We start from the raw sequence: 17,009 nt of genomic DNA on the forward strand, positions 1-17,009 counted from the left end.
TTGTAGATCGAAAATTGGCATTGGCATACGCAGCCTCAAATAGTCAGCAGGATTGATATACCCCTACTGCATTACAGAGATGCAGAGCTGGCAAGGATTGATGAAGTAAGTATGTACGTTATGCTTTGCGTTGCAGGTCCACTCCTTCCAAGCAGGCTACCATATACTGTGGTTCCCAACAGTAATCTGCACATCTGGAAGGTTGTACGCTTCCATGGTTTCGCGTGCTTCAGCCAAGAGGGTGCACTGACGAGTCGTGGGCTTGGAAGACCGAGAGGAGTTGGTGAGTGGACGGAAGACGTTTGTTCGATGGCCGATAAGAATTGATGTGCTGTACATACAGACGGTTCTTTCACCGATCTTGGAGTTTTTGTGATTGTGGTTGTGGTTTTGTCGGGGCTGTGTCGTTTCTCGGTGTTCGAATGCTAATAAGGATTTTTCTCTTGTTCGGTGTTTAAACAAAAAGCACAACGGATGCGAGAAGAAAAATTGCTGTTGATTCTTTGATATAAGCGCCGACGCAAAGAAGGGATACAAACAAACATCACCACAATCCAACTCTCGCATCCCTAACCCGACCCATCCATATTCTATGAAAACCTCCCTCCACTCTACAACATCTACGCCCATCGACGATGCCCACCCCCTGGATCTCAACAACACCACTCTCCCTCCTCACAATCCTCACCCTCTACATCCTCACGGGCTACCGCGTCACGCAACACTACAAACTCCAAGACCTCATCGACAATACGACGAAAGTTTTACGGCACGCTAAGAGGGCCGCGGCGCGACCAGAACGACGAACACCGGTCTCTTCTGCAAGTTTGAGACCGGTGGGCTTTGCTGAGAGGGATGTGAAGATAAGGAAGGTTGTTGCGAGGGCTGTGGAGGGTTGGGTGGGTCGGTGAGTGAATCATGGGTGGTCGGAGAGCGAGGGAGGGAGGAAGGGTTGTTGTTGTGCAGGATGGAGGGTCGTTGTGCAGGATGGGGAATTTGTTGGTCCTGCGATCAAAGCGGCAGATGCTGGATATCGATCGATGGGTGACACTTCGAAACATCAAAGTCCAGCGACAAGCCGGATGATCATGTCAGGATGACCAGTGTCGATGGGAGCCAAGTCGGGCACGCCGTTCACAACAAAGAAAAGTGTAGCGGTCCAAGACGGGTGGACGTCAGGCAGCTTCAAAAAATTTGTCAAATTCGTACGACGCGCCGTGGTCTCATCCGCACCGTGTGGTTTGTCGTTCAGTCTAGGCATGCGCTCAACTGTGCAGCCTGAGACTCTCAACCGTAGCAGATACCAAGCAACCTCATGTCGCTGCTGCTCCTATCATTCATGCAATTCCCTTTCTTTCTTGACGCCGAGAACGCCAATGCTATGCATACCACATGAACGCCTCAATCCCTTTCGCTTTTCGTCCACTGCTACCACTCGCCGGTGTTGGAGGGTCGGTGATGTGACGTCCATGTCATCTGGAAGTGCCGCTTTGTGGACATCGTTACCTGGCAACGGCAGCTGAGAGAACTTGTGTTCTGAAGAAACCACCCTTTGTGCGCTCGATGACCTGCTGGTAGACGCTGACGGGTGGGTGGTTCATGATGACGGTGCCGGCTTTGTAGTCGATCTTTGCATCAACGCGAGTGTCGCGGATCAAGTTGACGATCCACTTCTCTCCTTCGGAATGGGACAGACCTAGACGGGTTGAAAGGTCCCTGCATCCATGTTAGTAATTAGTCCCACATCTAGCCGATAGTATAACTCACTTGATATCGATCCGTTGGTGAATCTTGCAGTAGGACTCTGAGATGAGATGGCGAGCTGCATCAAGGAAAGACTCAGAGGCTGCAACAAGGAAGAAATCGGCGCGCAGAATCTCGTCGGCCTCGGTGAGCCTCTTCTGGGCCTCTTCAAAGTCGAAGTCCACGTACAGCGCCTTGACAAAGCTGGTCACGGGGTCATTGTACTCGTACTGCTCCTGGCGTACGATACGGACAAGATCCTTCAGCTGCTTCTGGTAGTTGCCGTAGATGAAGTTACCCTTGGTGCCAGGGCGTGCTCGGTTGGTGATGACAGCAGCAGCAAGATATCTCAGAATCCATGGGCAAGAGGTCTGGATGGTGTTGATGTAGGTCGGGGAGAAGAAGAGTTCGGTCAAAGCCTCGCGTGCTGGATCGTGGTTGAAGAAGGGGAAGAGCGACCAGTGAATGAGCGCGGATCGGTGTTGAAGTTGGGCGAGCGGGTTGTTGAAAAGTCGGGTATCGATGCTCTCCTTCAGCTTCGTGACCTCCTCCATCGCGCTCTCCCAGTTGACGGTCAAGATGTCACACGCCAGCTTCCCCCATGTCGCAGAGTTGACCTTATCGTTGTCCGTGGAAAGAATGCGGAACTGGTACAGCAATTCTGATGCACTCGCATAGTCGCCGCATGAGTACTGAAATTGTCCAAACTCGTAGAGCTGATCGACCATCTGCTGCGTGACGCCGTGGTTCTCTTTGAGGTAATTCATGTTGCTGACCTTGTCACTACGCAAGTTGTTGATAACATCTGCGTCTGCCAGCAGATTCTGAATCTTCTCCGTCTCCTCCTCGAATATCCGCCGTCTCTCCAGCACCTCATCGCGCTTCTTGGCATACTCTTGCGGTCTCTCTGGCAGATCGTGCAGCTGCGCGTAAAGGTCGCCGATGAAGTCTGACATGTTGGTGCTTTGAAGAAGGCCATATTTGAGCTGTGTGATCTCGGTGATATCCTCGTCTTCAGGAGTCTGCTCCTCCACGAAATTGAGAAGCGGGAAAACCAGGTGTCGGTCGAGGTGAGGCACGAGTTTCGGCAGAAGGCTCTGTTCCTTTGCGATTTCGCTGCTGGGCTGCGCGCTGGCAGTGGCACCGTTGATGTCGCCGGCGCTGGTGGGTTGCTGGTCGGCCATGGTTGCGGTGGTGTCGGTTCCTTGCGAGTGGTGCTGGTGTCGCTGGCGGCGGCTTTTGGTGGGATGTTTTTGATGCGGCTTGGCGTTGGTGCCTCAGGCCTGGAATCTCGCCGCAGCCACCTCCGAACGAGACGACACTCCTGAACTTCGCAAGACCGATCTTGGTCATTCACTTACAAGTTAACCACAATGGCAGCTGCGACACCGCTGTTGCCCTTTCTCAGGCCATTGGGGCTACCACGACCATCGACAGTCAGACACTTCCTGCGTTTCTCCACCAGCGTCCCATGCAGAGCATCGGAGCAGAAAGAAGGTACAATGGTTCAGTCGCTTCGAGTGTAACAGACCTAATGTGACGAATAGACCCCAATTTGACCGCCTCTCGAACTGCTCCGGAAGCATACCCGCCGCCGTGGATGAAATCGAAGCCGCGACCGAAAGAATCTAAAGCCTCGCGAAGAAGTTCCCATCCACGCAAGGAGAGACACTATCCTACGCGACATCCCTCACATCATCAACCGGAGAAGGTCAGATTAATACCGGAGCCCGTTGAGCCATTGCCGACCGAGCAATGTGCACCAAACCTTCCATACTTCGTCACACGATCCGCGAACAACGAGCTCCCGATCTACACATTGCGAAAGAGTGGAGGTAACCTGAAGATGACGAGGGTGAAAAGAATTGATGGGGACAAAGTAGCCCTGCGAGATGAGTTGCGAGGGCTGTTGGGGGTGGATGATAAGGATGCGATCATCAACAGCGTGACAGGGCACATCATGATCAAAGGCCACTACAAGCCGCAGATTGAGAAGTTCTTGAGGCAAAGGAACTTTTGAAGAAATGAGTTGGTGGTCTTGGTGAAGAAAGACTTTCCATTTCGGCGCGACTCTGAGGAGAAATCTGCGACCTTAGACAATGAATGATCTTGGGACGTGGCTATCACGGCGCGAAATGGGGACGGCACGTGGGATTTCTAGGGTCTACCTGATGATCGTCATCAAGGGCAAAAATTGCATCGCAGTGAACCAAATCGAGAGCAGAATCAACTCCAGCACTCTGCAAACGAAAACGCGCTTCTGTCGGGGAACATGACATTGATCTGAAGGTCTTGGCTTCGTCAAAATAGAACACCTGGCTCAGAAATCTCCTCCACGATGAAGGGTCTGTACAAATCTATCGAAACCACGTTGACAGCACTTCAACATTCGTTACAGATGTTGTGTCACCACAGCAGGAGGCAGCCGGTCTTTGATCACGTGGGTCGTCGTATTGAATACAGCGCTGCTGCTGTGTGGCTCGGCTCCTGTTATCTCAGTTGGGCGTATTTCGGCATCACACCTCGCGGGATAATGTGACGACTGGCCTTGAGGCAGCCTTACGGCATGACCAGCTACCCAATGCACAGATGCTTCTTCATGGAGTACGCATCATACGGCGTCCTCGTCATCTGGATGGTTCCCTGCATATCAATCCTACTTATCATGTCAAGATACGTCCACACGTGCGAGCCTTTATGCTGATTATCAGATATGCAGGTATGAAGGAGCTCAACAGTGTCGTCATCGCGGCTCAGGCGGACCAATAAATACATATACATAGCTTGCCACTTTTGTCATCGACAAATTCGAACTACCAGTCCTCCAGACTACACAAGCCTCACATTCATCATGGACAAGCTCAAAGACATCGGCAAGAAGGTCGAGGCCAAGCTCGGCGATCATCCCAATGTCAATAACGACCCCAACATCCAGCCTTCGTCTGGGGTTGAAGATGTGAATAGCGGCCACAGTATGCTAAGCATCCACTATGGCCTCTTATGGTGGCAAGGTTGCTGATAATATCGTGCCAGACCCGGGCAAGACCGGCACTCAGAATCGGATCGAAATGGGTCAAGGAGGCGAGCACGAAAAGGAGACGATTCGAGCCGGAAGCTTCACCGCCCCTGATACTGTGTCTGCTGCGACGGCTAGCGGCGTGTTGGGCGACAATCGAACGCAGAAATAATCGGTGTGTCTCGCTTCGTCGACGATACTTCGCAGCGCGAGAAGCGTTCCTGCAATACGCGATTTCAGAGAGTCTCGGACTTCGAACGCTATTCCGCCTCTGGCCACTTTCGAAGCTCTTCGGGCATAGGCAGGACAGTGTCTTCTGGCCCTGGCCCTCGGAGGGACATGTCTACCCATTGTTCTTGCGAGAGCTGATTCTCTGATTGCCAACGCAGCAACTCGTCGTGTTTCATACACTTCTTGTTGATAGCGAAGTCCGGAAATGGATAATCCTGGGGCTCGACCCACTGCCACTCTCAGTCAGAATCAGATCAAAACCACTGCATTTTCGGTACCTGTCATCTTACATTATAGGTAATCATATCCAGGCTCGGAGTGCAGGTAAGTGTCTGCAGAAGAACGTGGAGGCAATGCGAAAGGTGAGCCTGGTCGAAAGGTTTGAGAGCGCTTTGTCCGTGTGATATGCTCGATTCGTTGACATATGGATAGTAAACCTCTCGATACGCATACCGTCGAACCGCATTCAGGCAGTGGAGGGCATGTTGGCCGTCGATCTGTGCAAGATGGGCGTCATTGCCAAAGCCTGCCCCCTTTATCAGCTGCACGTGCTTACAACGATGAGCGAGACCACGAACCCCATTCCGACGGTATCCTCACAGTCTTGCTTGGATCTTTGCCCAGTTTTTTGACCGCATCCGACGTAATGGCGAGGATGCCAACATCTGTCACCTCTTTCCATGCCTGGTCGACGGCAGCATTTGGGTATGTGCGAAGAAGCGCGTCTTGTTCGCTCAGTGTCTCCTCGTTGAACAGTGTACCAGCCACAACCTTTGTCTCTGTTTCGATTTTGAATCTGTCGAACATGGGAGCTAATGGGCCTGTCAGTAAGTACAACGGCACCGAATTTCTGGACTGAGCTGGACTTACAATAGAACGAAGTCTGCCGCAAGGCCCAGTCTGGACTCCTCTCGTTGAGGAGAAAGCTCGAAACGAAGAGAGAGCATGACAGTACCAAGCAACAGACATTGAATGCCGTCAACCATTTCGTCCTAGAAGACAACTGTCTGTTTTCAAGTCGGAGCCCGCGATCGTTCGAGAGTTCTTGATCCCAGTCATCGACACTTTCGCGGTCCTTTTCTTCCGAGTGAAGGCCCGACAACAAGACCTCTCTAGACATTGGCGGTACTCTTGTACGCCGGGCCGCTGAAGAGAAGGCAGGCAGAAGTGTGGAAGTGCGCGAAACAAAGGCAACTCCAACGATTTAGCAACCACTACCGCATTCTCGAATCTCCATGCCATTGGGGCCACCGGGGGCCTTACAAAGACTGTTGGCTTCGGGGTTCAGCTTCCTCAGAAGCTGTCCAAGTGCAGTAGCGCTTGCTATGGAGTAGCAGGCCAATGCAAGCTACATCCTATGATAGCCATTGATCAACGACGAATTAAGAAGGCGGCCAAGCTTCAGAGGCTCTACAATCAAGACGTAGCATGTGGCGCTGAAGCTTCAATCTGACTAAGACTTGTTCAACCAAGTGAATGGAGCGATGACCCCTTAAAGCTTGACTACAATCACTACTCCAGCTGCGAAGTTCGGAATCGCCTTGGACGGGGACATCGCTCAGCAGGATAGTCACATCACCACATGCATCCGAAATCCTTCGACAAGCTACGTTACAGTAGCCCGCCATGGGCCTAACTGACTCTGCCACAAGTTCGTCGGACTATGCATAGCCTAAGCCTTGATGGGCCAACAAGTGCATGTCGCAAGACGGATTCAACGCTCAGCTCCTCTGTCACCCGCAAATCTTCTCCAGTGAGGCAGGTCCAATGGTTGATATGCCCATACCAACCACAAGCACACGTTCCATCGACAGGATTGCAGCTACTTATACTGACGTCTTCGCTCAATCTTCCAGAGGGACCTTTCTCCGCCGACTAGAACGCCAGCATTGCGAATTCTTCAACCATGCAACTCACCCAAATCTCGCTCTTCCTCGCAGCCTTATCTGCATTAGCAGCAGCGGCGCCCACGAAGAGGGCCCAAGCATACAGCGTCGTAAAGTTTCGCCCAAGAATCGCTTGCAATACAAACGTCTGACTGACCTGCGCCTCAGGAGCCGAATTTCGAGGCTGATTTCACTTCGCTCGAGGAGCGATCCCAACAGGCATACGGCAAGGTATCCAGTCCCACGAGATCTCGTAGCATGGATATGCACTTATGGAGTGATTGCAGAACCCAAATTTCGAAGCCGCTTTCGCCTCCCCTGAGAAGCGCTCGCAACAGGCATACGGAAAAGTCCGTGGATGGCCCTGAAGATTCAATTTCAGATGAGATGAGATGAGCTGATTGAAGGATCGCAGACTCCAAACTTCGAGGCCGACTTGATAGCCCCTGAGCGTCGTTGTAAGTGCTAAGCGAGCCTTGTCTTCTGTGGCACAGCCTGATTGACGTACTACGCAGGAGACGAACTTCGAGTCTGGTCTTGGGAAAGATGAGAAGAACTGAGCATGATAGCAGAGAAATGGTCGTCTTCGTTCGAATCAAGCTCTAAAATGTCTCAGGGGAGGGGTTGATTCCCGGTTCATTGGTTTCTCTCTACGAACCTCTTTGCCAAGATTGCAGGAAATAAATCTCCGCGAACCTTGGTCGTTCTGGCATTCGTAGAGCTTTAGTATAAATGCGAAGCTCATTCACTATCCTTCCACTGTGGTACAGTATTCCTTGCCTCTTGAAAAGTATCGAATGCCCTGGCTTTGGATTGAAATAGTGAATCGATGTATGCAATAACGAACGTAGACTGTGTCTATAGGCTATCCTACCGAGCACTCTATGACATCCCCTCTATTCCAAAGAGTCAGTATGATACTGTCTTCTCCGTAAACCCCCGAGCTACCACGACGGGGCATCACAAGCCAAAGTAACTCCAAATCGGCCAAGAGAACCAGCACCACCACCACCAATGAAGCTCAGTTCGGGAATGATCGACAAAGCCGCTATGCCTGCCAACACGGCCGAGTAGAGACCACATTCGAACGCCTCGCCAACGGGGTCGAAATGCAGTGCCACAACCATATCTTGGATCACGACCGCGCCGTTGGTGTCTTCTGACTGGATGGACACGGTCGATCCCCAGACGCCGGGGACGGTGGCCCAGGAGGACTAGTTAAGCGTTAGTGATATGTTCACTTTCAGCCTTCCTCATACGAGTACGGATCTTAGTCTTACCGTTGGCCAATTGTATGAATACTCTGGATCATCGCCAGGAACTTCATAGTCGGTGCTCCAGGTGTTATTGGCCGCAGCCGACTGGCCGGCAATGCCACGAGCAATCGCCTGGATCAAGGCCTGCCAAACCCATTCATCTTTGTAGGAGACGAGTTCCACTTTCTATGATTTTCGAAAGTCAGCCGGTCGTGCGACCTACGTGTTTCCCTCCTGCGCACTCACAATATCAAGCTCTCCGTCTGTTTCCAGGCCACCGTGGGAAAGATATTGAATACCTCCCACGGCAGGCGCGTCGGTACATTGGGTGATCGTGTCTCCAGTGGGAGACGGACAGGCAACCGTAAGAGCGCTGGACACGGCCGTCTGGAGTACAGCAAACCTTGCATTAGCGGCGTCCAATGTGAACGGTGTTCGTTACATTCGTCTATGTATGGATGTTGATTCACTCACAAATAAGGCGCTTTGCTCTGAAGCTGCAGTCCGCCAGCCCACGTTGACGCTCGAGGTTGGATCCATTTGCACCGTGAGCTGCGTGCCGGCCTGAATCGTTGTGCTAGCTCCAGCACCATCGGCAGATCCTTCTGTAATTCCTGCCCAGTGTGTTGTCGTCTCGTACGCAACAATGGCATTGTTGGGCAACGTAGTGGTGAAGATCCAGGGGTTGGTGGACGTTGCTAGGTCCGTCACCAACGTTCCGAGAGTGCAATCGCTTGCCGAGAAGATCTCTGTGAGACCGGGGCACACACATCCGTCGATGCCCTGGTCTGGATCCTCAGTCTGCGTACATGTGGAGAAGGTGATCGTGGTCAGAGGGTCTTGACGCTTCGAGAGGTCCGGGGATGGAGTGATGTATGCTGGTGGTGCTGATGAGGCTGAGCCTGGCGAGGGAGCTACGGGGCTACATGTCAAACATGTTGTCAGTATAATGGTCTCGTTGTGCGAAACGCCACGCGTCTCGTGCTTCAGTACTTACTTTGCCAGACCGCCGACGGCCAGCGTCAACAAGACGATGGCAGGGACGGACATGTTCGGTGTTGGACGAAGGTGTCAAGGGATTTCAAATCGAATGTCAGATAGATCGAATGGGTGCGGATCCAATGTTGTGTATTCTACTCACTTTTATATCCTCAGCTCGACGACTGTCGGCCATTCTCCCGGTCTCCTACCCAAGACATGGGCGATCAAGGGCGTGCAAGTGACGTCGAGCGGCAAGCAACGAGTTATGGTATGGTGATAGTATGTCGCATCATTGCCATGTTGGTTGTCTAGTCTCCATGTCAAAGGATTTGATGGACGGAAGTAGCCACCTCAGCCTCCTCGTGGGATGCACGCTTGAGTGGATCTCGACACCAAACTCTCCACTACGTTAGCCGCCACTGCACGTTGCTGCCGCACGTGGTATCTAGTGTAGCACGTGTTGGTTGTACTTACCGAGACAGTCTGTTGTCACATACGCTTTACGTCAAGCTGTGCTTCTACCGCACCGATGCGTTTCACAATTGTCCGGCAGGCTCGTGCCTATTTCGAGGCCCACCATCGTTATTTCCCCGAATCTTTTTGTCTATGCCACTGCTACGCTCTCCCGTCACGTCGCTCCGAGGTCACACTGTGTTCGAGTGTTCAAGATTAGCGGATGCTAGGCCAACCTTGCACCGTGATACTCACGTGTATATGCTGTCCCAGGGGAGTAAGTCTCCAAGAGAGAAGACGGCAAAGGTGCTATGGCCGAGCCGTGATGTCCATCGGGTCCCGTTCGAAGATGAGGCAGTGTCATTCTTACTTCCGGGTCGGACGATCTTCTTCAAACCCCGAACCATACGCCCGCGGCCATAGACCGAACATTGATCATTGGCTCTCTTCTTTGGCGATCTTAGCATCGTGCTGTTACGATCTACAAGCAGGTTTTCTTCTTCTTTCCGTCATCGAAAAGCAGACTGAACGAGGAGAGCGCGTAGAGAATCTAGATAATCGATCATGATGTGTATAGCGACTTGTCGTCGAGGCCAGTTTGATGATTTCCATGCTTACTCGTATCTGTAAACACATACCAGCTTGACAGGTAGGCTGTGATCGTGATGGAAATCGAAGATCCTATTATCCCACCAGCGCCCACATCCCGCTGTTCGCATATATGGATCGCCGACGAGTCGGCACATTCGAGTGTTCAGTTGGCCAGCATTCAGGAGACCTGTCGGTCACACGGGCATCCTTTTATGTCATACTGCAGTGGAACATTCTTGCATTGTCGCACTTTTGCAATGTCGAACTGTCGTACTTGAGAATTGTCGCTTCATGTTTCGAAACCATTGACACTTGAGGACTTTGGTATCGGAATCAAAAAGTAGCCGTTCGGTTGGAGCGTTGGGTGGGCGAAGATGATTATGCAAAAGGCGTCCAAGGAAAGCGTCGCAACCATTTTGTTTCGTCTTCCGTTGAGGAGTGTCTCCTTCCTACCCCTACAAGTGAAGTCGGACGCAGGCAGCGTCGTACAGCTTGGCGAAGATACTAATTTAGATTACTAAATAACAATAGGATCTAGACAAGTAGAAGTAACTAATTTGTATAACAGTAGTAGCTATCTAATTATATACTATATAGAATAGTTATTACTTAAAAGCTATACTAAGTACTATAGTTAATCTTTAAAGAATAGTAGAATTAAATATAATATAGTATAAGATTTATATTTCTATTATATTATAAAATAGAAGTATAGATTTAATTCGCTATAGATAAGCTAGCGTTTCGTAAAGCTATAGTTATCTACTGTTTGGTGCCTAGTCTGTAATTTGCCTGCATATGGATGAGTCATCCAGCTGGGTATAAGCCCGTCGATTTCCGTAGCTTTTGAAATTTGCTCCCTCGACCTTTCCCTCTACATCCTACTCCTTCACTACCGTGACCTTACTCACCAAGTAAGGCCGCACATAACAACGACTAGAACTATAAATGGCTGACGCCTATAAATGAACTGGCCACGCATAGATAGCATGATGGCGACAGCCAATGCGCGCAAACAGCACGAGAATTCAAACGTTTTCATGCCGAAGCCTGGCGCCGCTGGCAACAGGAGGCGGTCAGCCCACGGACCTGCCAAAAGGCCCGTGACGAGGCCTCTCCCACCTGGTCGCACTTCCACTGGAGGCGTCCAGCAGTCTACCTCTATCAATAAAGATAAATATACTAGTCATAATAATGTAAATGGCCAACCGCCACCTGAGCCGTTTCTCGGTCCAGGGCCTGGGTATCATGGGCCTGCGCCTGCGCCTGTTGCTCAGATGACCGCGCCCGGTGACGAGGCACGTGATGCCGAAGTAGCTACTCTTAGCCAACAGCTTAAAGTATGCGGTTCTCTTTTAGGTTATACTAGCGTCGGGGTTGAAGGAATCACATGCTGACTGTACCGTGTAGAATCTCCCAAGCAGCCTGACGCCTGCCGTGGTGAGCGACAGTGAAGCCTCATCGTCAGAGCCTGGTGAGGTAGCAGAGATTCAGGAGTCGCTGCCTCAACAGCCGCTTCCGCAATCTGTTCAACCTGCTGTGCCTTCCACCCAGCCCTCTGCTGTACCGTCGATTGACTTGGGCGAGAGAACTCGACGTGCTGCTGCTGTTAAAGCTGGTCAGCAAATCGAGGAGCTCGAAGCTTCTCTCAACCGGCCTCTCTCGCAGACGGAGGCCGAGTATTTCAAGAAGGTCTACGAAATCGAAGCTCGCCGTTCCCAGGAGGATTCGCTCTTCGTGAGAGGAACCACAGAAGACCATTTTTCGGACCAAGACATTGCCGACGATGAGGACGAGCCTGAGTCGACCCCACCAAGCCCGGTCGTTGCCAACAAGACAACTCCCGCCAGAAAGCGGCCGTCTCCAGAACCCGAAGTCTCTGATGGAGCCAAGAAGCAGAAGACGTTCTCCACAGACTTTCGCACCAGAGCCTACGATCGACTCAAGCCTGAGGGCAAAATTCAAAGAGATGCACTGCTCTACACGATCCGCAAGAATTGGGGACCACGCTGGGAGGCAGAGCTCTCTCAAGACCTATGGCTGATCGATTCGAAGACCAAGAGGCCCCAGAACCCCAAGAACTGGGGAAACCCAGCGCTTGAGAGGATCATTCAACTATCAGCTCTGACCCCCAAGGCGCCCGGTAGAGCTGCTTCGGCTCTCAAAGAGGCTATTGCTAGACGCACCTCGACTGGTCAGGGATCTCGACGATTGGAGCGGGTCGAAGACGTTGAAGTTGCAAAGCAGCTTGTGGCCCAGAACGATCCACAGGTTGGAAGAGCACCACCGCCTTCACCACCACTTGAGAATGCGACGCTTGGAGACGTCCTCCGAGCTTCTGCATCTTCCACTGCGACTCTCGACCACGAAACACCAAGTCGTGGTTCCGCTCGTCGCACCAGTGGTTCAACAAGCGCAAACATCTCCCCAGCACGCCAGACCGTGGCCGGAGCATCGTCCTCACCACAAGTCAAACAAGAGTCCGACGAAGCCCCATTCAGCCCCAAGTCTCCACGCCTCAATCAACCACGCAAAGTCTACGCCGTCGCGGAGCTCTTCAAGCTGGACATCGACACGCTCGAGAAGGCCTACCGCAACAGCATAGCCCAATGGTCGCAGGTTGAGCGCGAGATGGCGAGACGTCGGTCAGGCAACAACAATCTCGTGCCGCTAAACCGAGAGCTGTCAAAGCTGAATAGCGAAGCGCTGTTCCAGCTGTACCAAGAGTCGTATGAGCAGAAACTGTTGCTCGTGCAGGAATTACAGGGACGTACGCCGGAGGTGCTTGGTGCGGACTCGTCTGTGCCCATGGTGCTTGACGACTAGACGCTCGTTCGTGACGAGGGGAGAGGAAACGTGGCATGGCGAGCTGCCCATGGTGATGGCGATCAGACTGCCAGCTTTCTCAACTCTTTCCGGGGCAACAATATCCTTAATGACTATATCTTAAAAGCAAGATGGGCTTGCCCACTACATATTCTAAAGGCAACAGATCTAATAAAAACAAGTACGGCTAAGCTGGGAATCGAGGGCGCTTCGGGATGGATTGCTTTCACAAACCAGACTGACCTCCTCTCTCTGCTATGCACAAAATTGGAATGAATAATGACTTTATCGTTACCTGACGTTCTCAACTTTTCCATTTTGACTCTTGAATTTTGCAGCTCGTGGCGGTGTCGTTATCCATTGTGACCATTCTGACGTAGCGATCTCTTATTCGTAGGGTCAATCGGTCAGGTATTGGGAAACTGTCCATTTTGTTGCTGAATCCACCTTTTTGGGCGACAAAACCTGTCCAGTTTTCGAGAACCTGTCAGGTGCCTCGTCCGCAGCATCGCTCTCAACAAACCAAACCCCTCTGCCAACAATTACATCAAACAGCACCCGCCCCAACACCCTTGACAGGCGTCCTCAACATTCTCGGCGTAAACTTCGCCATCGGCACAGCCTTCGCATTACTCCCCTCATCACTCTTCTCAGACCTACCCATCACCCTCGGCGGATCCGAACTCCTGCCCCTCGGAGGTGGAGTCGTATCCAGGCCTTTCTGCTCAGGTGTGGAACGTTTCGCGTACGAAGAGATGATGCTTTCGGAAAGCGAGCGCAGCGTCTCTTGTCGTTGCACTTCTGCCCGCGGAGGCGGGAAAGGTAGGTAGGGGCTTGGGGTGCGGGATTGTGGTGGAGGTTTGGGGAGTTTCTTGTGGACTCCCAAAGGGGTTTTGGGTCGATGGGCAGGGCTTAGTACATGTGGCTGATGCTGTGGTGTTGTGTTTGTTGATAGAAATGCTGGAGCTGTCGCAGCGCCAGTGTTGCGTTGGGGGGTAGTCAGAGGAGGCGGCATTGTTATGCCTAGGCCAGGTGATGGGTCATGAGTGCTGCCGGCTCCCACTTCGCTCGTACTTGGAAGAGCTGCGTTTCTTTGTGGTGTCGAGACCATCGCACCATTCGACGGTCTGTCTCGTCCAGGTGGAACGCGTAGCTTCTCAAGCTCAGCGTTGACCGTTTTAAGATCCTTCTTGTAACCCTTGATGTCCAGCTTGTACATGATGATTTCCTGAAAGCAATGCTCCAGCTCTCGTTCCAGTGTCGACGATGGTAGATCTTCCACATTTGCATCACTCGCATCAGATGTGTCTTTTAAGGCCTTCAGTCTCTCCCGCATTGCGGTGAGAGCTTCAGTCTCCAGCTGCGGCGTGACTGTTCTGGTCCGTTGAGCTGCAAGACGAGACTGACGTCGAAGCTCCGTATGCAGCAGGTCGTTGTAACGGTCTCGGTCAGCCTTTGTGGCAGCGAGCTGCTGGCGGCAACGTTCCAACTCTTTTTCGTTGGTGTGATCGGTGCCTTTCAAAGGAGTTCTGTCCACTGGCTGACTGCCTGCGAGCTGCTGCTCTAGCGCTCGTATCTGCAGGCTTCGTTCGGAAAGCTGCTGGCGGACGTCGTCCAGTTGCTGGAGCAGTTCATCTTGCCTTAGTGACTTATGCCGCTGGACGAGCTCCTCGAGCTGGCCAAGATCTTTAAGGTGGACATCAACTGAAGCAGTTTCTTTCCAAATGGGGTCGACGTAATACAGGCGGTCCCGAAACTCATCACGCGCCTTGCCAAGTACTCGTACCTGCTCGCAAGCCTCATGGAAACCCTCAAGCACGTCCAAACGCTCAATGTTGGCAGCTTGCAACGACGCCTCGAGACCCGAGATGGCATTCTTGAGTGCAGTTTCGTTGTCTGTCGCCTTGCGTGTGATTCCTCGTAGCTGAGTGACTTTACGCTCGTGGCGTTCGGCTGATTCTTTGAAGTGATCTCGCTCTTTTCGCAGCTTTTGCGCCTCTGCCATGGCTTCTGTCGACGCTCGCTTCTGACCCTCGAGCGTCATTTCGAATGACTGCATAGAAGTTGTGGCACTGCCTTCGGAGCTGAGTAAGGAGGGATCCTTGTTTGGAAGATGCGATGTGTCGATAGTCAAGTGCTGCTTGACAACCTGTTGGGACACACTTTGTACCGTGAGCCGTCTCTCCAAGAACGACACGTATGAGCGGTGCGAAGCGATCTCCTTCTCATGGGTTTCCTTGAGAGATTTCAAGTGAGCATCGTGTGCAACCCGCATTGCTGAGATTTGGTCTACTAGAAATGCTGCACAAGTCAGCGACGAAATGTCACCAAACGGAGAAACAAGACGGGTAAAGCATGCATTCATACCTTCAGTATCCCACGTTGGTTGCTTGTCTCGCTTGTACACAGGCTCAGTAAGCGTAGAAGACGGTGTCCAGCCCGCAGGGCGAGCGCTCCTCAGTCGTGGCATTGTTCCAGCTGACTGAACATTAAGTGGTTCGTTTGGATGTGTGGATAATGCTCTAGAAGCTGGGCATTTCGGTGGAAGTAGGGGAGCATCGCTCTCAGAGCCAACAAGCGTATCGTCACTTGTGTTGAAGAGGCTTGGCTTTGTTGATCGGGATCGTTTGTGAGGGCTACTCGTTTTGGAGCGTGGCACGGGGTCTGTTGGAGGTTGAAGACTGGTGACGCTGCGCGCAAAACTGTCGCTAGACTGCCTGGGATAAGACGGAAGTTGATAGGTAGTCTCTTGTGGACTGCTATGAGGCCTTTCGATGGAGTGACCGAGGGAAGAGGCGTTGTTCGGGGACGTCATGATAGTCCGCAAGGCTCGGCTGTCCATGGACTGGTGCGATGCATGGGACCTTTTTACGACCGGCATCGAGCCAGGAAGCTCGACGGGGCTCATCTGTCTTCCAGGCGGAGCTTCAGCCATGGGTGTCGACGGTGCCGTGCGTGATCTTGGTCGGCCGTACATTGGCTGCAGGCCGGGTGGTTGTTGGCTCGGTTGGAAGTGTGCGCTCAACGGAGGGCTCTTGAGGCAGTCATTGATCACGGCAAGCAGGCTAGTTGCGGATTGTACAGCTGCATCATGGAAGGCGATAGAGTCATCAGCTCTGTTGCGCTCGATCGCACTTGGATCTGGCGTGTGATAAAGATCCAACGGTAATGGCTTTCGACGACTCTTGTGCGTTCCCTGTTGCGATCAGCAGATATCAGAATCTCCAGTCGAGGATGCATACCTTGTTCTCGATTCCATGTATGGTTATACACTCCGCAGGTATCGGGACCACGCCGTACGCCGACGGCTTCTTGTCTCCTTTGTGACCCCAAGTGAAGAATTTTGAAGACATGACTGAATTTACATCCTCCAATATCCAACCTCGAACAATGCTTCAGCCAGACCTGAGATAGATACGGTGAGCTCTGCAAGCCATGATCTAGAAGAAGACGTAATAGAAGGGCAAACCGAAAGACAGAGAGTCCAGCCCGGCGGGCTGAGTGCTTACGCCCATATTGCAGAGCTCTCACCACGGCTTGGCCGCATAACGACGACCGCTTTTAGACGCCAGGGTGCTGGTCAAATCTTACGCTGCATCGGCTTGGGCGTTGTACTGAGCAGTAATAGTGCTTGGGAGAGGAATTGGGTTGCATCAGGAGTTGACGGTCCGCTGTGGCTCATACGCCAGCTTCTGCACCTAGCAGACTGAATGGGTAGCAGGTCCCCGAATAGCTGGGTGAAACACGCGAGGTCGCTTGTTCGAGGGTGGCAGATGGATGTGAGACCCAATGGCGATGGTTCTGTTAGGCGCTGAGTTGGAGACTGCACAGGAATGCTGCGCGGCAAAAGTCCTGGCGGAGTTCGTTGGAGTCCAAGGTCATAACAACGGCGCGATGGTCGTGTCGAGAAGTACAGAAACATGTCACGCCTCGCAGCTTTGGCCTAACTTTGACCTGCTAGCTATTGATGAGGCTGAAGATGTTGTGATGGAGAACGGGGGTGACGAAGTGAAGTCGGAGAATCCT

General features: G+C 52.2%; 8 protein-coding genes across 8 annotated transcripts; 4 read left to right on the plus strand and 4 right to left on the minus strand.

The window, feature by feature from the left end:
• Positions 1 to 1,502: 1,502 nt before the first annotated feature.
• On the minus strand, positions 1,503 to 2,927 carry M409DRAFT_55017 (uncharacterized protein; the record flags this gene model as incomplete). The annotated part of the gene is made up of 2 exons (XM_033812887.1): positions 1,503 to 1,716; positions 1,768 to 2,927. The coding sequence occupies 2 exons, from the start codon at positions 2,925 to 2,927 to the stop codon at positions 1,503 to 1,505; spliced, it is 1,374 nt and encodes a 457-aa protein (XP_033667027.1).
• A 189-nt stretch (positions 2,928 to 3,116) lies between these two features.
• On the plus strand, positions 3,117 to 3,763 carry M409DRAFT_23329 (uncharacterized protein; the record flags this gene model as incomplete). The annotated part of the gene is made up of 2 exons (XM_033806741.1): positions 3,117 to 3,240; positions 3,291 to 3,763. The coding sequence occupies 2 exons, from the start codon at positions 3,117 to 3,119 to the stop codon at positions 3,761 to 3,763; spliced, it is 597 nt and encodes a 198-aa protein (XP_033667028.1).
• Positions 3,764 to 4,594: 831 nt separating this feature from the next.
• Positions 4,595 to 4,931, plus strand: M409DRAFT_23330 (uncharacterized protein; the record flags this gene model as incomplete). Its single annotated transcript, XM_033806742.1, has 2 exons — positions 4,595 to 4,715; positions 4,777 to 4,931. 2 exons carry the CDS (start codon positions 4,595 to 4,597, stop codon positions 4,929 to 4,931), a joined length of 276 nt encoding a protein of 91 aa, XP_033667029.1.
• Positions 4,932 to 5,019: 88 nt separating this feature from the next.
• On the minus strand, positions 5,020 to 5,976 carry M409DRAFT_23331 (uncharacterized protein; the record flags this gene model as incomplete). Its single annotated transcript, XM_033806743.1, has 4 exons — positions 5,020 to 5,220; positions 5,281 to 5,516; positions 5,569 to 5,786; positions 5,861 to 5,976. 4 exons carry the CDS (start codon positions 5,974 to 5,976, stop codon positions 5,020 to 5,022), a joined length of 771 nt encoding a protein of 256 aa, XP_033667030.1.
• Positions 5,977 to 6,896: 920 nt separating this feature from the next.
• M409DRAFT_23332 (uncharacterized protein) lies at positions 6,897 to 7,436 on the plus strand (the record flags this gene model as incomplete). The annotated part of the gene is made up of 4 exons (XM_033806744.1): positions 6,897 to 6,986; positions 7,045 to 7,107; positions 7,164 to 7,226; positions 7,392 to 7,436. 4 exons carry the CDS (start codon positions 6,897 to 6,899, stop codon positions 7,434 to 7,436), a joined length of 261 nt encoding a protein of 86 aa, XP_033667031.1.
• Positions 7,437 to 7,820: 384 nt separating this feature from the next.
• On the minus strand, positions 7,821 to 9,182 carry M409DRAFT_23333 (uncharacterized protein; the record flags this gene model as incomplete). Its single annotated transcript, XM_033806745.1, has 5 exons — positions 7,821 to 8,090; positions 8,157 to 8,318; positions 8,379 to 8,519; positions 8,607 to 9,054; positions 9,130 to 9,182. The coding sequence occupies 5 exons, from the start codon at positions 9,180 to 9,182 to the stop codon at positions 7,821 to 7,823; spliced, it is 1,074 nt and encodes a 357-aa protein (XP_033667032.1).
• Positions 9,183 to 11,149: 1,967 nt separating this feature from the next.
• Positions 11,150 to 12,983, plus strand: M409DRAFT_23334 (uncharacterized protein; the record flags this gene model as incomplete). The annotated part of the gene is made up of 2 exons (XM_033806746.1): positions 11,150 to 11,497; positions 11,568 to 12,983. 2 exons carry the CDS (start codon positions 11,150 to 11,152, stop codon positions 12,981 to 12,983), a joined length of 1,764 nt encoding a protein of 587 aa, XP_033667033.1.
• Positions 12,984 to 13,530: 547 nt separating this feature from the next.
• On the minus strand, positions 13,531 to 16,336 carry M409DRAFT_23335 (uncharacterized protein; the record flags this gene model as incomplete). Its single annotated transcript, XM_033806747.1, has 3 exons — positions 13,531 to 15,284; positions 15,351 to 16,179; positions 16,226 to 16,336. The coding sequence occupies 3 exons, from the start codon at positions 16,334 to 16,336 to the stop codon at positions 13,531 to 13,533; spliced, it is 2,694 nt and encodes an 897-aa protein (XP_033667034.1).
• Between the last annotated feature and the right edge of the window lie 673 nt (positions 16,337 to 17,009).

This window comes from Zasmidium cellare, assembly GCF_010093935.1.
Source record: "Zasmidium cellare ATCC 36951 unplaced genomic scaffold M409scaffold_19, whole genome shotgun sequence".
NCBI classification, from domain to species: Eukaryota; Fungi; Ascomycota; class Dothideomycetes; order Mycosphaerellales; family Mycosphaerellaceae; genus Zasmidium; species Zasmidium cellare.